Genomic DNA, 20178 nt, shown 5'->3' with positions numbered 1-20178 from the left:
AGTCCAACCCCCTGCTCAATGCAGGAATCCACCCTAAAGCACATCTGACAGATGGTTGTCCATCTACACCAAGCAGGATATTGCACTATGAGAGTGGTATATGGCATGTCTCAATGGGCCCCGACAGTTGTCAGTGCACTTCAATACCACTATAAAGCAGTAGTGTGGCTCCTGCCTTTTATATACCGCTTTCATAGTTCAATATCCTGCTTGGTGTAGATTAGGACTCACACACACCCTGGCATCTTACATTTGCTATGGACCAGAATCATAGAATACTAGAGTTGAAAGGGGCCTACAAGGCCATCAAGGCCATCAAGTCCAACTTACAAAACAACCTCCCGCTCAGTGCATGAATCCACCTTGAAGCATCCCTGACAGCTGCTTCTTGAAGGCCTCTAGTGTGGGAGAGCCCACAACCTCACCAGGCAACTGATTCCATTGTCATACTGCTCTAACAGTCAGGAAGTTTTTCCTGATGTCCAGCTGGAATCTGGCTTCCTTTAACTTGAGCCCGTTATTCCATGTCCTGAACTCTGGGAGGATCGAGAAGAGATCCTGGCCCTCCTCTGTGTGACAACCTTTTAAGTATTTGAAGAGTGCTATCATGTTTCCCCTCAATCTTCTCTTCTCCAGGCTAAACAAGCCTGCTTTATGGCTTTATGGCTGCATGGGGTTTTATTAAGCAAGCCACTTTTGGAGGGTGTTTGCCTTTAAAGGTTGCCTAGAAATATTTTTAATAATTAAAAATGCATATTTTCAGTAGGAGATACTTTTAGATTGAATTTTTATGTGCGGCTTTAGAAATGCAGCGGCCCACAGTGAGCCCTCTTAATAGTGCAGGATATTTTTTCTTTTCATATTCCAAATAAATAATGTTAAGAATTATCAGAAGTTGAAAATTACTGCCACAGTAATGGCAATTCCTCAGCAACAGATGCAAAAAGGTTTCATCAGAAACAGATGGCCAGAGAGGAGCCTGGCAAAAGCAAAGGAGTGAAACACAACAGGAGAGCCAAAGCAACAGGCTCTGAAATCTATTCTATGTTGCCAGCTCTCATGATTCTCATAGCAAGTTTCATTGATTCAAATGCCCCACAGTGCCCAGACAATGAAAATGGTTGTTTGGCTGGTCCAAAAAGAAGTGAGACCAAATATCAAATGATGCCTTTTGTTATCTAAGATGTTGTGCTGGTACAGAAAGATGGTGGGTTTTCAAGATTCACAGAACTATGGACTTGAAAGGTGGTCACTCAGAGGAGGGCCAGGATCTCTTCTCAATCATCTCTGAGTGCAGGACATGGACTAATGGGCTCAAGTTACAGGAAGCCAGACTTTATCTGGACATCAGGAAGAACTTCCTGACTGTTAGAGTAGTATGAGAGTAGAACCAATGAGCTAGGGAGGTTGTGGGCTCTCCCACACTAGAGGCCTTCAAGATGTACCTGGACAGCCATATGTCAAGTATGTTTTAAGGTGGATTCCTGCATTGAGCAGTGGGTTGGACTCAATGACCTTAGAGGCCCCTTACAATTTGACTATTCTTTGGCCTCCTCTACACCAAGCAGGATATTGCACTCTGAAAGCAGTATATAAAAGGCAGGAGCTGCACTACTGCTTTATAGTATTGAAATGCACTGACAACTGTTGGGGCCCATTGACACATACCAAATACTGCTTTCATAGTTCTTTCATACCTCTACAGACTTTGTATTTCTGGGCGCAAAGATTACTGCAGACGCTGACTACAGCCAGGAAATCAGAAGACGTTTACTTCTTGGGAGGAGAGCAATGACAAATCTTGATAAAATAGTTAAGAGCAGAGACACCACACTGACAACAAAGGTCCGCATAGTTAAAGCAATGGTATTCCCCGTAGTAACCTATGGCTGCGAGAGATGGACCATAAGGAAAGCTGAGCGAAGGAAGATAGATGCTTTTGAACTGTGGTGTTGGAGGAAAATTCTGAGAGTGCCTTGGACTGCAAGAAGATCAAACCAGTCCATACTCCAGGAAATAAAGCCAGACTGCTCACTTGAGGGAATGGCATTAAAGGCGAAACTGAAGTACTTTGGCCACATAATGAGAAGACAGGATACCCTGGAGAAGAGGCTGATGCTAGGGAAAGTGGAAGGCAAAAGGAAGAGGGGCCAACCAAGGGCAAGATGGATGGATGATATTCTGGAGGTGACAGTCTTGACCTTGGGGGAGCTAGGGGTGGCAACGGCCGACAGAAAGCTCTGGCGTGGGCTGGTCCATGAAGTCACGAAGAGTCGGAAACAACTGAACGAATAAACAACAAAATATCCTGCTTGGTGTGGCTCCTGCCTTTTATATACTGCTTTCATAGTGCTATATCCTGCTTGGTGTAGATTAGGCCTATAATTCTATGAAGTCCTGCCTGAAGAGGAATTCTGCATAACTCAGAATTTAGCTAGTCTACCTTACCAGCACAACGGCACCTATTAATACTACTTTTGGTTCCTAGAGTTTGAAATGCCCCCATGAACCTTAGAAGGAAATAACATAATCATGTAGAGATAAGGAATATAGAAATGTGCATACAATCTAGAAATTTGGCTGGAAACCCCCCATCTAGGAAGCAATGCTTTGACTCATTTTTTTTCTGAGATATTACATAACAACCATATGAATAAAAATCCCTGTAATTAGAATGTATGGAAGTGTCCCCACTAGAGATAGCCAATGGCCATCTAGCCTGGCATTCTGTTTCCAACAGTGGTCAACCCAAAACTTCCGGGAAGTCCACCAAAAGGGCTTGAGGATGGCAACTTCTCTGCAAAATTTGCACATGTACCCAGGATATATATATATATATATATATATATATATATATATATATTGTGTTCAGCGGGCGTGAACAATTGCAGTAAGTGTCTAAATATCAGTTGCCGGGGAACATGAGTGGGATGGTGCTGTTATGCACATACCTGCCTGTGGGTAGGGGTGGGTGAAATCACCCACGTGCGCCTTGGCGGCTGCTCACCATCACTATCCACCTGCTGTGGCACACAAGCCTCTTCTGAGGCTCAGCTTGGCCCAGGGAGCACTCAGCAGCTGAAATTGTGAGGGGGGCCCCCTGCATCAATGGTAGCCTCGCGGGTCACTCCACCTGCGCCAGACTGGGTCTGGGAGGGCGTTTGTGGGTGGAGGGTCTGCCAGACTTCTGGATGCAATCAGGCGCTTGTGACATCCCCTACCTGTGGGATTATCCAGCGTAATTACATAAAGATGGGACTAGATAGGACTTTAGTCTGAGCCAGTTGGGCTGTCCTTACGTTGATGATAACAAGAGTGCCACCCCCTTTTAATGGATTTGCATTTTAAAATATTAAGATGGAAGCTATCTGCTTTTCCATTGCTTTGCATATTTTGACACCAGTATTATAAATAGTGACATCAGTCTTGTGAAGGGATAGAGTTCGAAGATCTCCAGAAACACAATGAGCACAGAGATGCTCTTTGAATATGGGTTGAATCCGTATACAGAGAGAAATCCACAACTCTTAATGCCTACAAAGGAATGATGGATTCCTCATTAAAATTTATGATGCAGTCATGTATGCCTTAATAATTTCCACTGCTTCATCCATGAAATCTTTCCTGGCAAATTGGCTTTTGCCTAACAAATGCATGTGCAGTGACATGCAACTGAGATTGTAAGCCTATGCGGCAGGGTCTTGCTATTTACTGTTTTACTCTGTACAGCACCATGTACACTGATGGTGCTATATAAATAAATAATAATAATAATAATAATGACTGGAAGGTCCAATCAATTTTGAAAGTGGCCCAAACACTTCCTGGCCCACAAAAGCTCAGCTGCTACATATGAAGGTAGCTTATCCACCTAACATCTAATAAACATAGTATGTGGAACAAAAATATGTACAAATTAAGAACATGTTCTAAATTAGGGTGACCATATGAAAAGGAGGACAGGGCTCCTGTATCTTTAACAGCTGTATAGAAAAGGGAATTTTGTGCCTTTTGTATCTGGTCAAGTGGGCAGGGCTCCTGCAGCTTTACTGGTGTGATGAAGAGGGAATTTCACCAGGGGCTGCATGCATACAAAGGACACCTGCAGAAATTCCTTTTTCTATACAACAGCTGAAGATACAGGAGCCCTGTCCTCCTTTTCATGTGGTCACCCTATGACCTAAGAGCATTTTTTTAAAGCAATGGAGTCAAACATTTGTGGCTATAACTACCCTCTAACCCATTTTCATGAGGGATCCTGGGAACCACAATAAAATTTCTAGTCCACATGGGAAAAAAATGTACTGTCACAGAAATATATTCAGGTCTCTCCATGTTGCTCCTAGTTTTCTTATCTTAATGGTCGACAGGGACTGAGGGCTGCTTGAAAAAAAGGCTGTGGGTTAAACTTCCAGTAATTTCAGACATGCAAACTTAAGGGTGGGTGGGTATCATTTTCTCCCTCCTTGATTATGCTGATACCTGAGACCCATCAGAGCTGGGCTGAGACTGGATTTTCTCTCTGCCACCAGTGCGAGAATGCAGGAGGAAAGAGCTGGTTCTCGTCACTGCTGCATGCAAAGAATCAAAATGAAAAGAAAGTAATAAAAAAGTTGACTAACCTAACCCACCTGAGCTCGGCTCACAGGGATCAATGTCCTCATCGTCGCTGGGGCATTCCGCTGAGGCCACCAGGATGTCATCTGTGGTCTGCAAAGGAAAGGAAGAGCCCATGTTAATGAATCAAACTGGTTGTCCAACTACCTGCTTGCCTCTGTTACTGTCCAGGTTTGCAAGTGCTGGCAGTCATCACACACCTTCAGAGACTCACAGCACTCTGTATTATTTATTTATTTTAATGGTGAGGTAAGATTCTTTTTTTATTGGAGAGTTAAGAAAGGATTATGTCAGAGGTCCAGTGGGACGGTCGGTGCGGCTCTCCGTCTCTCTGACTGCGGCGGCATCACATCCCTCGTCTCCAGTGTTGTTTCCTCTACTTTGCACCATTTCATGTACTTACAGTACAATCCTATGCATGTCTACTCAGATGTAGGTTCCACTGATTTCAATGGGACTTACTCCCAGGGAAGCGTGTACAGGATTGACATCTTATTCTCCTCTCCCCTTTTCCTTCTACACATCTGCCTTCATCTGGACAGCCCTACTCCATTCAGCAACTCTTTCTCTCTCTCCTCCTTTAAGCCCATGATCTACTACTTGTGGGGAGGAGAAGAAGCAATTCCTGAAACACACTACCCATGTCTCTTGTATTTCCTCTTCGATCTGATTCTTCCTTTCATTATTTCTAGTCTCCAACCTGGAAAATATTTTGGGGATGGGATTAATTGCCTTCCCACAGGGATGTCCTAAGATATTTTGCTGCCTGAACAAGGAGGCGCTCTCTTCCATTCCAAAAGCTGACTGGACCGACAGCTCAGTCTTTCTTCAACACAGACAACGGGACAGCATCTTCCATGCCTGAAGGCAGTACACTATCTTCAGGGGCACAGGGTAGACAGTTTGTATGCTTTCTCAATGGCCTCTTCCATTCTCACTGGGCAATACACAGGTTCTAGGATTTTGCTCTGCCCTCTTTTGCATCTGGTCAAGAGGGCAGGGCTCCTGCAGCTTTAGCTGTTGTGATGAAGAGGGAATTTCACCAGGTGCTGCAGGCATACAAATGACACCTGCTGAAATACCCTTTTCTCTACAACTGTTAAAGATACAGGAGCCCTGTCCTCCTTTTCATATGGTGACTCTACTTCTACCACCACCGCCGCCACAGTAGCAGGGATAGAGAAGGAGAGAGGAGGTGCTTCCCTCTCCTCCTGATGTGCCCTACTATAGCAACGACGGAGACAGGCAACTCAGCTAGGAAGTGGGTGCTTGCGAGCTTAGCTGACTCAACTCATGCCAAGTCGGGCAATCTTACAATCTTTAACAGCTATATGGGAGGCAGATACAACATAGTTCTTTTCATGCTGGGAATACTTGTATATATTGAATTCGGGTGCTGAAGATGGGTATTTTTCTTTTAATAAGCCCTTATCAAAATGTGCAAATTCCTTCATAAAAAAGTGTGCAAAGAACTATTATTATTATTATTATTATTATTATTATTATTATTTACATTTATATACCACCCCATAGCCAAAGCTCTCTGGGTAGTTTACAAAAGTTGAAAACAGTGCACATTAAAAACAAATATACAAAATTTAAAACCATAAAAAGCATAAAATACGAACAAAAACAGACAATATCCATTTTAAAAAAATGAATGCAGGAATAGGTGACTCTGATAAATGTGTTCATCCTTCTGTATTGTATTTTCTGCATGTCTTGGATTGTCTTTTATCCTTTTAGCTTTTGCAATCTGCCCAGGAAAACATACGTTATTAGAAGGATTAAATATATAATAAACAAACAAACAAACAAACAAACAAATAAATAAATCTTACTGCTGAGACTTGGGAGATTTTCTGTCAGTCAAGGCACAGACAATCCAATGCTATCTAGATTGTTTAAAAGACAGCTCTATATGTTCATGTGCTTTATACGTGGCATAAAAGGGAAGCCAAAGGCACAACCGATTCCTGCCCTAGCCTTCCAGCCATGAAGGAACAACAAAATGAGCACTATCTAACTTCATGCAACGGCGAGGTAGCTGACAGCCGCATTTTTCCTGTGCTTCAATTTCCTCCCCTTTTAATTAGAAGGTGAAAGATGGAAGAAAGATCTGCTTGGCATAAATGAATTCTGGTCACCATTAGTAGCACCCATGATAAACGTCCACGATTTGCAGGACAGCTGCTCAGAGAGTTTTCATTAAAGGAGGATTTAAAAGGTAAAGAAGGATCCCTCTCTCTGCCACCAAGGTGTAATGGGATGACATACAGAGCAAGATAATCATAATAACGCATGCTTGGATTAAAGACCCTCTTGGAAGACTGGTCAAATTCATCTCAGCATTATCAGCTAACTTTATTAGATTTTTCTTTTAAAGAGTTAAAAAGGGGGCAGGTGTGTCAACCTAATTTCCCCTTCACTGCAGCTTCTTTCCTTTGTGCATTAATATATTCTGCTTTTAGGTGTACACCTAAGATTCCTGTACATGCAAGACTATATTATTATTATTATTATTATTATTATTATTATTATTATTATTATTATTATTATTATTTTATTTATATAGCACCATCAATGTACATGGTGCTGTACAGAGTAAAACAGTAAATAGCAAGACTCTGCCGCATAGGCTTACAATCTAATAAAATCATAGTAAAACAATAAGGAGGGGAAGAGAATGCAAACAGGCACAGGGTAGGGTAAACAGGCACAGGGTAGGGTAAAACTAACAGTATAAAGTCTGCGCAGCATCAAGTTTTAAAAGCTTTAGGAAAAAGAAAAGTTTTTAGTTGAGCTTTAAAAGCTGCGATTGAACTTGTAGTTCTCAAATGTTCTGGAAGAGCGTTCCAGGCGTAAGGGGCAGCAGAAGAAAATGGACGGAGCCGAGCAATCGGACAAAACATGTATTAGAAATGTGTGTGTCATACAAGTACACTCTCCAAAGGACCAGGATTGCCTCAGGTCCTTAGCAAAAACCATGGAGGCCTAAGATTTTACAGGGAGAGGTGTGGTGTGTGTGTGTGTGTGTGTGTGCTTATTAATGCAGAACAGCAAGAACCTATTTATAGGTAACTTAATGCTTTTTAAAAAATGCATTCAATATTAAAAGTGTTTAATGTTAAAACATTTAAAAATGAACACTTGTCAGTTATCTAAGTGTCTTTGCATTAACTGGCCAGAATGCTGGAAGATTCACTTCTTACTGAGTAATTGCCTTCACATTTCTCCTCACAAATTAAAAACAGGAGATACTTGTTTTTCTACAATGAAAGCTGGAAGTGAAAAGAAGTCATCTGGAATGTCCCTGAAGGGGGCAGCGTCTCATCCTATAGCTCTGCTCCTGCAGTTTTGGCTCTGAATTGGACACTGTCCCTTAACACCAAGTTATTCTATTTGTCCATCTAGCTTAGGGATTGTGTGGGTGTCTGACTGGGTCAGGGAGTTGAGGGGACTCCCATCATGCCTGGACTCCCAGATCCTGGTTGTCTAGTCATGGGGCACACCCTGTGCACTCGTCAAGCACCGTACGGTCAGGGAACACCCCGCCACCACCTGTTCCTCCCTGCAAGCTAACATTTTTATGGACAACTGGGGCTCTGGTTTTTCATATATTTACATGGCGCAAAATGGTGATCGTAAATGGGCAATTTCTGCAATTTTAGAGGTGAAGTGGGCCACCTCTCCATGCAAAACATTAAGTCCACCACTGAGCAATGGTCCTCCTTGTCCAGAGTACTTTCAGTCTCAAAACCCGGGTTTGCTGCCATGTAATTCTGAAATGGTCCATAGTCTCTACAAGATAATAATAATAATAATAATAATAATAATAATAATAATAATAATAATAGATGTGAAAGGATGTAGCTGTTAAAGATGAGCAGGCTATCAGAAAAAGAGAGGCTGCAACCCTAATTGAATAGTGGTTGAATAATCAGAAAAGCAAACCCCGACTTTTATGAGCTAAGTGCTCAAAGCCATGAGACTGGATGGTCAAATCTGTCAGTTTCAATTTCTCCCATATTTGAATATTGGGATTTTCAATCTCAAGTTCGTTTCATTTCTTATATGGAGAAATTTGAGAATTTTGGTAAAACCAAACATGAAATAAAATTCCCTAGTAAGCTCTTTTTAAACCTGGCAACAGATAACTGGAATGCCTGCTTAGTTAAGTGTTTGCCATTTCATCTAAACTGAGCCGTTGTTTACATGAAATGGACAACCATCCCCATGTTTAATTTATATTAAGGAGCTCATGATGTTTGCAGTTATGCCTCCAAAGGATTGCACATTATTTACAAAGTACTTGGATACTGAAGTATGTAACATTTATATCCTGCTTTTCCTCCATGGAGTTCAAGGGATAGTTCTCTCTCCCACTTTGCTTTATCTTCACAAAAATGGCTGTTCAGGGATTTTATTTTATTTTATCTTATTTATTGTTACATTTATATCTTGCTTTTTCCCATCTTGCAAAAAACCTAAGGTGGCTTGCATGGTCCTCCTCCTCTCCATTTTATCGTTACAACAATTGTGAGAGGTAGGTTAGGCTGAGAGTCAGGCCTAATCTACACCAATCAGGATATTCCACTATGAAAGTGGTATATAAAAGGCAGGAGCCACACTACTGCTTTATAGCGGTATTGGAGTGTACTGACAACTGTTGGGGCCCATGACACATCTATACCAATCAGGATATAACACTATGAAAGTGGTATATGGTATGTGTCAATGGGCCCCAACAGTTGTCAGTGCACTTCAATGCCGCTAGAAAGCAGTAGTGTGGCTCCTGCCTTTTTTATACCACTTTCATACTGGTTTCATAGTGGAATATCTTGCTTGGTGTAGATCTGGCCTCAGTCACCAGCTCAAAGTGATTGTGGTTCTCTGGGGTTAGCACTAACCACAAGCCGTGCTGTCACACACGACACTTTAAGCCAAGGTTAGAGCCACCAACCCTGCTGCAGACGGTCCGACTGTGGTTAGTGAGTGACCAGGGTTTAGCAAAATGCATTGCACAAGACATCTTAAATCCTGCTGCTTAACCAAGGCCACAGCTAGACCTAAGGTTTATCCTGGGTTCATCCAGGGTTCACCCCTGCCTGAGCATTGGATCCCCTGTGTGGCACCTAGATGAACAGGTTTGACCCCTGGACGATCCAGGGTCTAGCTGTGGCCCAAAAGCCTTAACCAGCAGGGTTTAAGGTGTCTTCTGAACAGGCCCAGTGAAATTCTTGGCTGAGTGGGGACTAGAACCCGGTTCTCCCCAGTTCCAGTTCATCACACGCTGGCTGTGCACACTAATCTTAGTCCAATGCTGTAACTACTATACAACATTCACTCTGCAGAACTAATTTCTGCACTAATTTCTGCATCATCCTATGGATTAGAGCTAAAAAGGCTGCAATCTTATATACACTTACCTGGGAGCAAGTCTCACTGAACTCAATGTTCAGACAACACACTAAGGCCATAGTAGACCTAAGGTTTATCCCTGGATCGTCCAGGGGTCAAACCTGTTCATCTAGGTGACACAGGGGATCCAGTGCTCAGGCAGGAGTAAACCCTAGATGATCCCAGGATAAACCTTAGGTCTAGCTGTGGCCGAAGTCTCAGAGGTTAAGCATTTTGAGCTAAACATTATGGCTTAGCATGTCATGTGAAACATGACCTAACATGTCATGTGAACCATTCCTAACCATGGTGGCCACAATACCATGGTTTAAACACTGAACACCTAACCATGGCTTAGCATGTTGTCTGAACAGGCCTAATAGGTCTCATGTAGGGTGACCATACTATTTCTCATGTAGGGTGACCATACTATTTCTCATTTAGGGTGACCATACTATTTCTCAGTTGACACGTATAGGATTGCACTGCAAATTTATTATGGACAGCTAGCACTCAGCTAACACTCAACTCACTATCTCAAGCTGTTACGAATATCGTACATACATTTTGCCACATTTTAAATGTTTGTATTGTGCGGGCATGTTCCTTCCCTTTATTTGCTGGTTGCATTTTTCATGGCTTTTTCTCCCTCCCAAATTTAAATATTTAAAGTGAAAGTCATTGCTTAAATCTTTCGGTTAGCCGTTCCTGTTGGAGTCTCAACAAATTACATTGCTGAGCCGTAAGATAAATTTGCTGAAAGCTAATACCTGGCTTTTAAAAAGAAAACGAAAATAAGCTAAACTGATGGGATTTCTAGCAGCAACCAACAGGGTATGAAAAATTAGGATGGAGTTCATGTGGAAAAAAACACAAAATTTCATTTCAGGAGGCTAGATTAACTGAGCAATTTTCTCACCAAGACTGTGCAATTTAAATTTAATTTACTGTGTGTAAAGCTGATCTCTGACTGGCTGTTGAGACAGTAGCAGAAAGAAAACTCAAATATGTCACATTAATCAATCCTATTCTCCACTTTTGCTCTCGCTGGCACTTCTAACCTTTTTATGTACTATAAAACCACCTGTCCAGCCTCCGACACGATAACAAAAAAGAGCCAGCAGAAGCAGCATTAATTTCATGGAACTACGTGGGTTCGCCTTCTTTTTGGAGAAATGCCTTCTGATATATAGCGTGGCAAGCTCCCCACCTCTCAAACGGATGAGAACTTCCAGGTAGGGATGGGAGAATCGACAAAGCTCAACTCATCAAGGTTCTGTGAATTCCACCTAGGGCCTTGCTAGACGAGGCCTTAGCGCGCCTTCTGACCCGGTTTCCCTGCTGTGCGTCCAGATGACGCACAGGGGAATCCGGCGGCAGGCCGCGCTGAGGCCTCCTCCAACGTGCCATAAGCGAATTCGCTTATGGCGCGCCTTTTCCCCAGCTCCGGCCTCAGGCCGCAGCTGGGGAACGTCTAGCGACTTCTGCGGCTTTTCGCGGCTACTCGCTTACTCACGAGTAGCCGCGAAAAGCCGCGGACCTGCCTGGACCATCGGCCCGGGGGGGGGGGGAAGAGAGGGGAGGGCGAAGGATGGCAGGTGAGTGTTTTTTGGGGCCGAGCTGCTTGCTCGGGCGGCGCGCGGCGCGATCTCACCCGCCCTCCCCCCGTGCCACCCACCCTGCCATCCTTCGCCCCCCCCATACAACCCCCTCCAAAAAAAACACTCACCTTGTCCGCCGTCTTCGGGCCGCACCCGGCCCCTTTAAAATAAATTTTAAAATGGCGGACGCCGCAGGGACCCGACGTCCCTACGCGTCCAACGTATGGAAGCCTGGGCGAGGTGCGCTAACGGTAGCGTGCCTTGGCCCCGCCTCCCTGCCGGCATAAGCCGGCAGGTCTAGCAAAGGCCCTAGCAGCCTGGTCCTCCCTGTTTCCACACTCGGTGGAGTGCTTTTTATTGTTGTATGAACGTGAAAAGTGTCCATTTGGGCGTGGATTTTTCCAAGGGGCATACCAAAATGCGGACTCCCCCCCCTCCACATTGACTGAAGGGTAAAAATTTGCATTTCCCCCAAAGCATGCATTTTTTGAAGCAGCAGAATGAGATCAGGAATGAGTGCGTGAGGTTTGTTCACAAATGAACCAAAACGAACCTCTCACATATCCCTAGTTCCAGGGCAGCAGTAATATAGCTTGGCTTCTGAAGGAAAGGACTATAGCTCAGTGGCAAAGTACCTAATCTCTGGGTAGGGTTGGGGAAGAGCCCTGCCTGATATAGAGATGGCGGAGGAGTCCCGTTGTGGGGTGGAGCTTGATGACCTTTTCTCGGTTCAGGCCCTGGACTCCAATTCGACTTCTGCTAGCTGACCCAACTCAGTCTGCATCGAGTTAGGCCAGCTAGTGGATTTTATGATTTTTTTTAAAAAAATGTGCAAATGATTGTGCAAATTGTGAATGAAATCCCCGGCTGCCATTTGTGCAAATCTCTACTTGCGTAAATTAGAAAACGGAAAACATTTCTTGGATTTCCTGGAACAACCTGCAGCTCAGCCAAGTTGGGTGTGTGTGTCCGTAGAGCCCCCTTTGGGGCTCCACTGGACATCCACCACTGGACATCCTTATTGTGATAGGCTGGAAAGCTTTTGCCAATCAGCACAGACTTTATTGAGCTAGAATCCTCCCAATGCCAGCTGAGTCCACGGCTTCACACATTACACGTTGTCCTCATTGGCAAACCATCTCAGCCAATGTTACGAAGAGCAGCTGCTCCCCCCCAGGGCCACCTGCGCCCCCCACAACCTGCATCCCTGTCATTACCTTGAACCTGTGATACCTCACCCGCCCCATCCACCCAAAACATGGAGAACTCTCCTTTCACACGAACTGCTGCACTTATCCTTCTGAAACTTTACAATTTTTAATATTTTTTTTTACTTCGCTACACTTCTAGGTTGTCTGTCATTTTCGGACCAATGGTCCACAATGAACCTCGTTTGGAGATCCTCAAAACGTCAAGGCTGCTCTTGCCCAACCCTCTTGCAACGACCATAATGAAATTTGTCAGTCTTAATCCCTGCAAAATATTATCCAATTCTGCCCGGAAGAAAAAATACAAAAAAGGTTATCAGCAGTTCCCTGAAAAACAAATAATCTAATATATAAAGACAAATGGCACAAAAATCTCTGCACTATTCATTTGACACTTGGCAGGTTTAATCTCTGCTGTGCCTGAGACTATCATCCAATTCTCACAGAGACAGAGAGAGACAGAGAGAGAGAGAGAGAGAGAGAGAGAGAGAGAGAGAGAGAAAGAGAGAGAGAGAAGGTTATAGCCACTTTTGGATTTCCCATGGTAGTTCTTCAGCGGTATGAAGCAACAGCTTTCTAAACCTTGGCTCCGACTTGGTACTGAGTGGAAGTGGACTAACTCCGAATCATTCCAAGTGAGCCTTTTTCCAAAGCACCGAATCTGGGTCTGAGTCAAAATGGGGGGGGGGGGAGGTGGGGGGTGTTGCACATCCTTTATATTCATTTATTATGAAATTGATTAATAATAACCACCTTCTCCCTCCATTACAAAAACACGCATTCCACTTCCAGCAAGTATTAAGTCCATTTTTTTTAAAGAATCTGTATGTGCGGGTCGTTCATCTTCAACTCTTCCTTCTTCTACAACAACACAAAGCATATCACCCAACCCCCATCCCCAAGCCACACTGAAAGTATAGGCCAGACCTCCCCAACCTGGTTTTGGATTACAATCCCCATCAACCCTATCTATTAGCCATGAAGACTGGGGCTGATGCGAGTTGAAGCCCAAAACATCTAGTGAGCACCAAGTTGGTGAAGGCTCTACTACACCAAACATTTATGGAGCGGGGGAGCTTCGACATACCTTTCTTGGAGCCTAAGAGAAGGCTGCTACTCTACCGAGCAGGTCCATAGAGTTATTCTCTACGCATGGCAATGAAGTTGAAATCATTGGAAAAAAAGAGCAAAGGTTGCATTGCTTTGGAATCACATAAAGGAAGAGACTAAGGCCATGGCTAGACCAGTCCTATATCCCAGGATCGTCCTGGGATCATCCCTGTGCATCCAAATGACACACAGGGGATCCCAGGAGCAGGCAGGGACGACCCCTCCGTTTGCCTGGGATAATCCTTAGGTCTAGCTAAGGCCATAGACAGCACCATGTCAGAAAGCTTTGCATATTGAAGTTAATCTTCTCAAAATTAAAAGATGGCTGAGAACTGTAGCTCTATGAATCAGAAATAATTTCCTAGAGTATCATAGCCTAGGTGTTTCATGTATCGAATGTATTTAATTTCCTGGGAGGAACAGAGGATATATTTTAATAAAAATAATAACATTATTATATTTTTTCCTCAAGTGCTAGAATTTCATAGACCTTCTTCTCAGAAAATCAATCAAGTCTACTTTTTCCTTCCCACTGACTGTATTAACACTTCCCCTCCCTGCAGCTGAACATAAATTTGGCTTCATCCAATATGTTCCTTCCAATATTAACAGCCACTGGAACCATAATGGGGCCTATTAATGGGACAGGGCAAACATGCAACTTCCAAGCCTGTTAAGTTCTCCGAATTCTCCCTTGAAGTTCATTTCACCTTGTTTGCATTCCCAAATGCGAGTTGTTTTTTTAAAAAACAACAACACCAAAACTGTTTTTAATCAGGAGAAATGCACATTATTTTAAAAATGCGCAATTTTCCTCAATGAACCATTGCACATGTGTGTTTTGAAACGTGCATTTTCCCCAACTACAAATACACATTTCCCCTGTAGGCTAAAACATGTTTTTTGGGGGGAGTTACGCAAATGCTCACTTATGCAAACATCCATATGCGCAAATCCACATTTCTGGACGTGCACATTCACGCAAGCATGCACTTTCAAATGCCAATGCAACTTCAGGAAATCCGTTTCCCCCAGAAACTTGCATTCCTGCTTGACCTCACAATTTGGGGTTGTGAACGGATATGTTCGTATGATTTGAGAACAGGAATGAAATTCTTGTACATCGCGACTAAGGAGCAATGTAACTTTGTCCCTCGCACACAGCATGGAATGAACTCCTGCCCCTTATGAATTAACTCTTGTACCTTCTGTTCTGTTCAAAATAACATTTATTTATTATTTATTTATTGCATTTATATACCGCCCCATAGCTGAAGCTCTCTGGGTGGTTTACAAAGGTTAAAATAATGGTCATGTGTTTAAAACACTCTCCTTTTTTTTAGCTAGAGAGGCCATCACCTTCCTCCTGGGAAATGCATGGAGGTATCTCATTGCTTTATTTTTTTTTGCCTTAGGGAAGCAGTGGTGTCTTTGTGACATCATCAGGCATTACTCCAATCCCTATGATGAACTTACATCTATTTGTGTGTTCAGCAACAGATACAACTTGCACAAAATCCTCCTTTATGTGTTGGTGTTAGGTAGGGCCTCATCTACACCAAGCAGGTTATTCCACTATGAAAGTGGTATGAAAGTGGTATATAAAAGGCAGGAGCCACACCAAGCAGGATATAGCACTACGAAAGGGGTATGAAAGAACTATATGGTATGTGTCAACGGGCCCCAACAGTTGTCAGTGCACTTCAATACCGTTAGAAAGCAGTAGTGTGGCTCCTGCCTTTTATATATGACTTTCATACCGCTTTCATAGTAGAATATCCTGCTTGGTGTTGATGAGCCTCAGGTCTTCTGCTAATGTCATTTTCCTGATTGAAATCACACACACACACACACACACACACACACACACACAGTGAAGCCATTTGGCCTGCGGCAGGGTCTTGCTATTTACTGTTTTACTCTGTACAGCACCATGTACACTGATGGTGCTATATAAATAAATAAATAATAATAATAATAACATAGAAGTATTCAGTATAAGGTAGCTTTCTATGTTCATATGAGCAGCAGTGGGGGGAAAGTATTAGTCGGAAGACACAGAGAATGCTTTTTCTTTAGAAGCAGAAGGATGCATGTAAAAACTAGAGGTTCTTGTTCTATCTCTCACCACCACTTGCCTTTAAAAACAAAAGTTCCTTTTCTGGTATCATTACACGGAAGCAGGCACCTCCAAAATAATACAAAAGATGCTGAAGGAGGCAAGTGTGTGCGTGCGTGTGCTTTAACCTCAGCATTGTCAAAGCTGCATAAAAGTTACCTTTATCAATACTGTCACATTTTCAACCATTGGCATTTTTGGATGGATGCGAAAAAGGGATGGGAAAAGAAAAAGAAAATGATGGCTGACACCAAGAACTTCATGACAGAGCAGCCACAATTTCCCAGGCATCCACTTTGAGAAAGATGTAGTCCACAGATCACTCTGAAGTCAATGCCACAATTCCCATTGATTTTGATAGCTCTGGATTGCGCTTATTTAGTGCAAACCGATCACTGTAGGTTGATCTTCTGCACTGAGTCAAATGCTTTGAAACATTTGCAAGCAGTGAGGGTTTGGCACCCTTCTTTCTGCATGTAGAACTCCCATTAAAGCTAATGGAAGTTAGACACACATGCACTGAAAAGAAGAATGCATTTAATTGCCTTCCAATTAGAAGTGCAAGCTTCATTAGGCTGGCTGCTTTGGTAAAACTCATATTTGATGAAATGCCTTCTGTGACTGGAAAGTTTTCACCCAGGTGTTTGGACTTCTTAGTTGAATCAGGATTTTATTTCAGCGAAACAGCTCCCCCTCCTCCTTTGAATGTAAAAAAGAAGGAAGAAGTGTACCTAAAGGATAATTTAAGCTGCATTTCAAATTTAGAAAGCTAATTTGGGACCCTGCTTAACTAAATTCTGTTCCAGCTGACCTTTGTAGGGACAGCGATGCAATTCTGTAAAAGAAATCAGTCTAGCCATTAAAGTCTGTTGCAAGATCAGTTTGTATCCAGGTAACATTGTTTTCTTTGACATTTAACATTTTAAAATTATTTTTCTAGGTCATCTGGGCAGAGGAAATAAATATGCAACATAGTGCTCACTTTTGTCCTTAGAGCATGAAGTGTTATGTTTGGTCTCAAATTTAGCTACAGCCAAGAAACAACAGCACTCCTCCTGCCCAGTGGATGCATTTTCCCTACCATAATGCATTGGTGCATAATGCATCCCCCCTTCCCGTTTTGCACCTGTGTTCTTTTCCATAGAGCAATCATGCTTCAAAATGAAAGAAGCCAAACTGAATCTGTTCAATTTCAGGGTCAGGTCACATGATAATGCAAACCCTGGGGTGCATAGCACGATGAGGCTCATGTGTGCCCATGGACCCCTTCCTGGAGGCCCACCAGGTATGCAGGGGTTGGCGATCCAGGGACCGCTCACCCTGCGATGGCTCGTGCCGCCCACTGCCTTGACCCACCACCTCTGAGCTGAGTCCTGCGAGGCCCTGCCAAGTACTCATGAGGTCCGTGCTCCATCCCGATGGAGGCCTTAAGGGCCCTACTAACACTTACATTAATAGGGCCTTTAAGGCCCCTTTCGGTCGCGGGGGGGGGGGGGAAGAAATATGTGATTTCCACAAGGCTGGGGAAATTGCATATTTCCCCCCTCCCCACTGGGAACTTTAAAGACCCTATTAATACAAGTGTCATGCAAGACCCTATTAATGCAAGTCTCAATACCACTATAAAGCAGTAGTGTGGCTCCTGCCTCTTATATTGCTTTCATAGTGTTATATCCTGCTTGGTGTAGATCTGGCTCAAAAGGGATGGAACCCGGAGGAATGCTGCCCCAGACTGGGAGGTGGAGCCAGGAGGTGGTTTGGGGCGGAACCTGGATGAACCTGGTAGCTGAGGGAGGAGCCAGACAGAAACTGGCAAGTTATGGGGAAAGACCGTGGTTTTACCATGGGGCTCATTAAATATAAGCACTGAATAAACAACGAAGGACTATGACTAACCGGGATTTACATTTGCTCATGTGGAAAGTACCTATGCTAGCACTGAAGATACATGAGTACATTCCAGGTAATCCAGGAAGCCTGCTTTGGAATGGGATTCAAACATTCTTGCAGCTTCATGAAGCCTTGACTATAAAGAGAAATTTCTACGCAAAAACATACTGGCGTCTGGGCACACGGCATACACATTTCTCTAAAAAGGTTGATAGAAAAAAGCAAAGGTAAATCTGATTCATCCAAACACACATACACATTTCTTGGTTTCTAATGGTATCGGTACATTGGATTTCAACTTGGGAAGGCATTTTGTTTCACAATAGAAAGGAACTGCAGGTGTGAACCGGAGGGAAACAGACCATGGAAATGCTGACAATGTTGCTATAGCGATAGCTTGGGAAAAAGATCTGTGGACCACATTGTAGCTCTAGAGTATGCAGCTGAGTACAAGCATGTAGGCTCCCTGTCACTGGCTGCACAATGTCTGCAGCTTATTGTATGAGGATAAGGTTTGCAAATTACTGCCGCTCTAAGAGAGATTCAGGTAGCTGGGGACGGGGGTGGGTGGGGAATCATCTCATTTGCTGAAATTCCTTAATGCTGCACTGCTTTTTAGTTCAGGGCATTCAACAAACTACCCCATTCATTTTTACATTAAAATGAAAGGAGAGCTACTTAAAGATAAAAAAAAGAAAAGTGTGAGTTTTCCTTCTCCTTGACATTATTATGCACACCTAAGACAGGTGTCTTTTATGCAGGAAATAGGATCTGTACTGAAAATGATTCTGAATCTCCCAAGGCAAAAGAGGGGACACAAGGTGCATGATACTCTGCAGGGAGTTAAAAGAGGAAAACAACAACAACAACAACAACAACAACAACAACAACAACAGAGCTCCGAGGGCAGCCTTCCTCAACCTGGGGCGCTCCAGCTGTGTTGGACTGCAACTCCCAGAATGCCCCAGCCAGCTGGCTGGGGCATTCTGGGAGATGCAGTCCAACACAGCTGGAGCGCCCCAGGTTGAGGAAGGCTGTCCTAGGGCATTAGGGGTTCTTGACTCACCTTCATTGTCGTTTGAGGTTAAAGACACGTATAAGATAGCATGAGGAGGCACCATATACCTGTTCCAGTAGACCTATTTGATCTAGGTCAGACTTACCCCAACCATGTTCCCAACCAGATGTGTCAACTTGCAACTCTCAGCCAATGAACATGGATGACAGGGCTTGTATCCCCAAACATCTGGAGGATACCGCATTGCTGAAGGCTGTCTAGATGTACTGTATTTATTCATTTATTTGTGGCATTTGTATACTGCTGAATATCATAAAATGTCTCAGCGGTTCACAATTTTAAAATACAATATGGAAAGCACCATCTTAAAACACAGCCGTAAGCTGCAGCATCAAAACAGTCCCAATTACAGTCAAAATCAAGGAGCGGTAAAATAGAGCGGCATAATTAATTTACTTACAGCCCACGGAAAGCCTGAGTGAACAAGTGTGTTTTCAGGAGGCGTTTAAAAGATGTAACATTTTCTGCCTCCTGAACACAATCCAAAACACAGGTTATAGGGGGATTTTTGTTGAAGGCGGGGAGGCAAACAGGCTGGGCTCCCCAGAAAATCGCAGCAGGGAAAATATTCCTTCCAGGTCCCATTTATGGGCATCCATTATCCCTGAACGTGATGAGAAAACCCTTCCTGGTTTTTGCATTTGCCAGTTTGTGAGTGTTTGTGTGTCTGAATTCTCAGGGTCATAGGTAGGGGCAAATCACTGTTACTGATCACAATGGGTCACAACAGAGGATCCACCACAACACCATCCTAAAAGGAACATCCATGGATGATCTGCCATTTTGAAACCAGTGTGGATTTTTAAGTTCCCAAAACGATTCCAAGGACAATAAGCTAACATTTTACAACTTCAATAGTTATCAAGTACACTTATGTTACAAAGGAGACTTTTAGGTTTGGTGGTCTTTTTGTTTCATCCCTTGTATTAAAATAATTTGGAACCAGGATACCTGGGAGAGTGCCTTCTCCCTTAACAACCTGCCTAGTCATTGAGGTCATCAAGGTACATGTTCCTGGTGGTCCCACATGGACCTATGGCCCTGCAGGAGCCCTGCCCTCTTTTGTAACTGGTCATCCTGGTATAGCTAGAGCACCTTTAACTGTTGTGATGAAGAGGGAATTTCACCAGGTGTTGCATGCCTACAAATGACACC

General features: G+C 43.4%; 1 protein-coding gene across 28 annotated transcripts in view; it reads right to left on the bottom strand.

Annotated features, from left to right (window-relative positions):
- NRXN1 (neurexin 1) overlaps positions 1–20178 on the bottom strand; it is a 1218662-nt gene that overhangs the window by 26020 nt on the left and 1172464 nt on the right. For 18 of the 28 annotated variants that reach the window (XM_063123832.1, XM_063123845.1, XM_063123836.1 and 15 more), the window contains one exon: positions 4623–4710. In XM_063123832.1, the coding sequence (XP_062979902.1) occupies positions 4623–4710 (88 nt within the window). The remainder of the gene's footprint in view (positions 1–4622; positions 4711–20178) is intronic. The other 10 variants (XM_063123833.1, XM_063123847.1, XM_063123837.1 and 7 more) reach the window with 1 other exon arrangement.

The sequence above is a fragment of the Elgaria multicarinata genome, chromosome 4 (assembly GCF_023053635.1).
Source record: "Elgaria multicarinata webbii isolate HBS135686 ecotype San Diego chromosome 4, rElgMul1.1.pri, whole genome shotgun sequence".
NCBI classification, from domain to species: domain Eukaryota; kingdom Metazoa; phylum Chordata; class Lepidosauria; order Squamata; family Anguidae; genus Elgaria; species Elgaria multicarinata.
The sequence above is the reverse complement of the archived record's forward strand: the minus strand, read 5'-3'. Positions and strand labels throughout refer to the sequence as shown.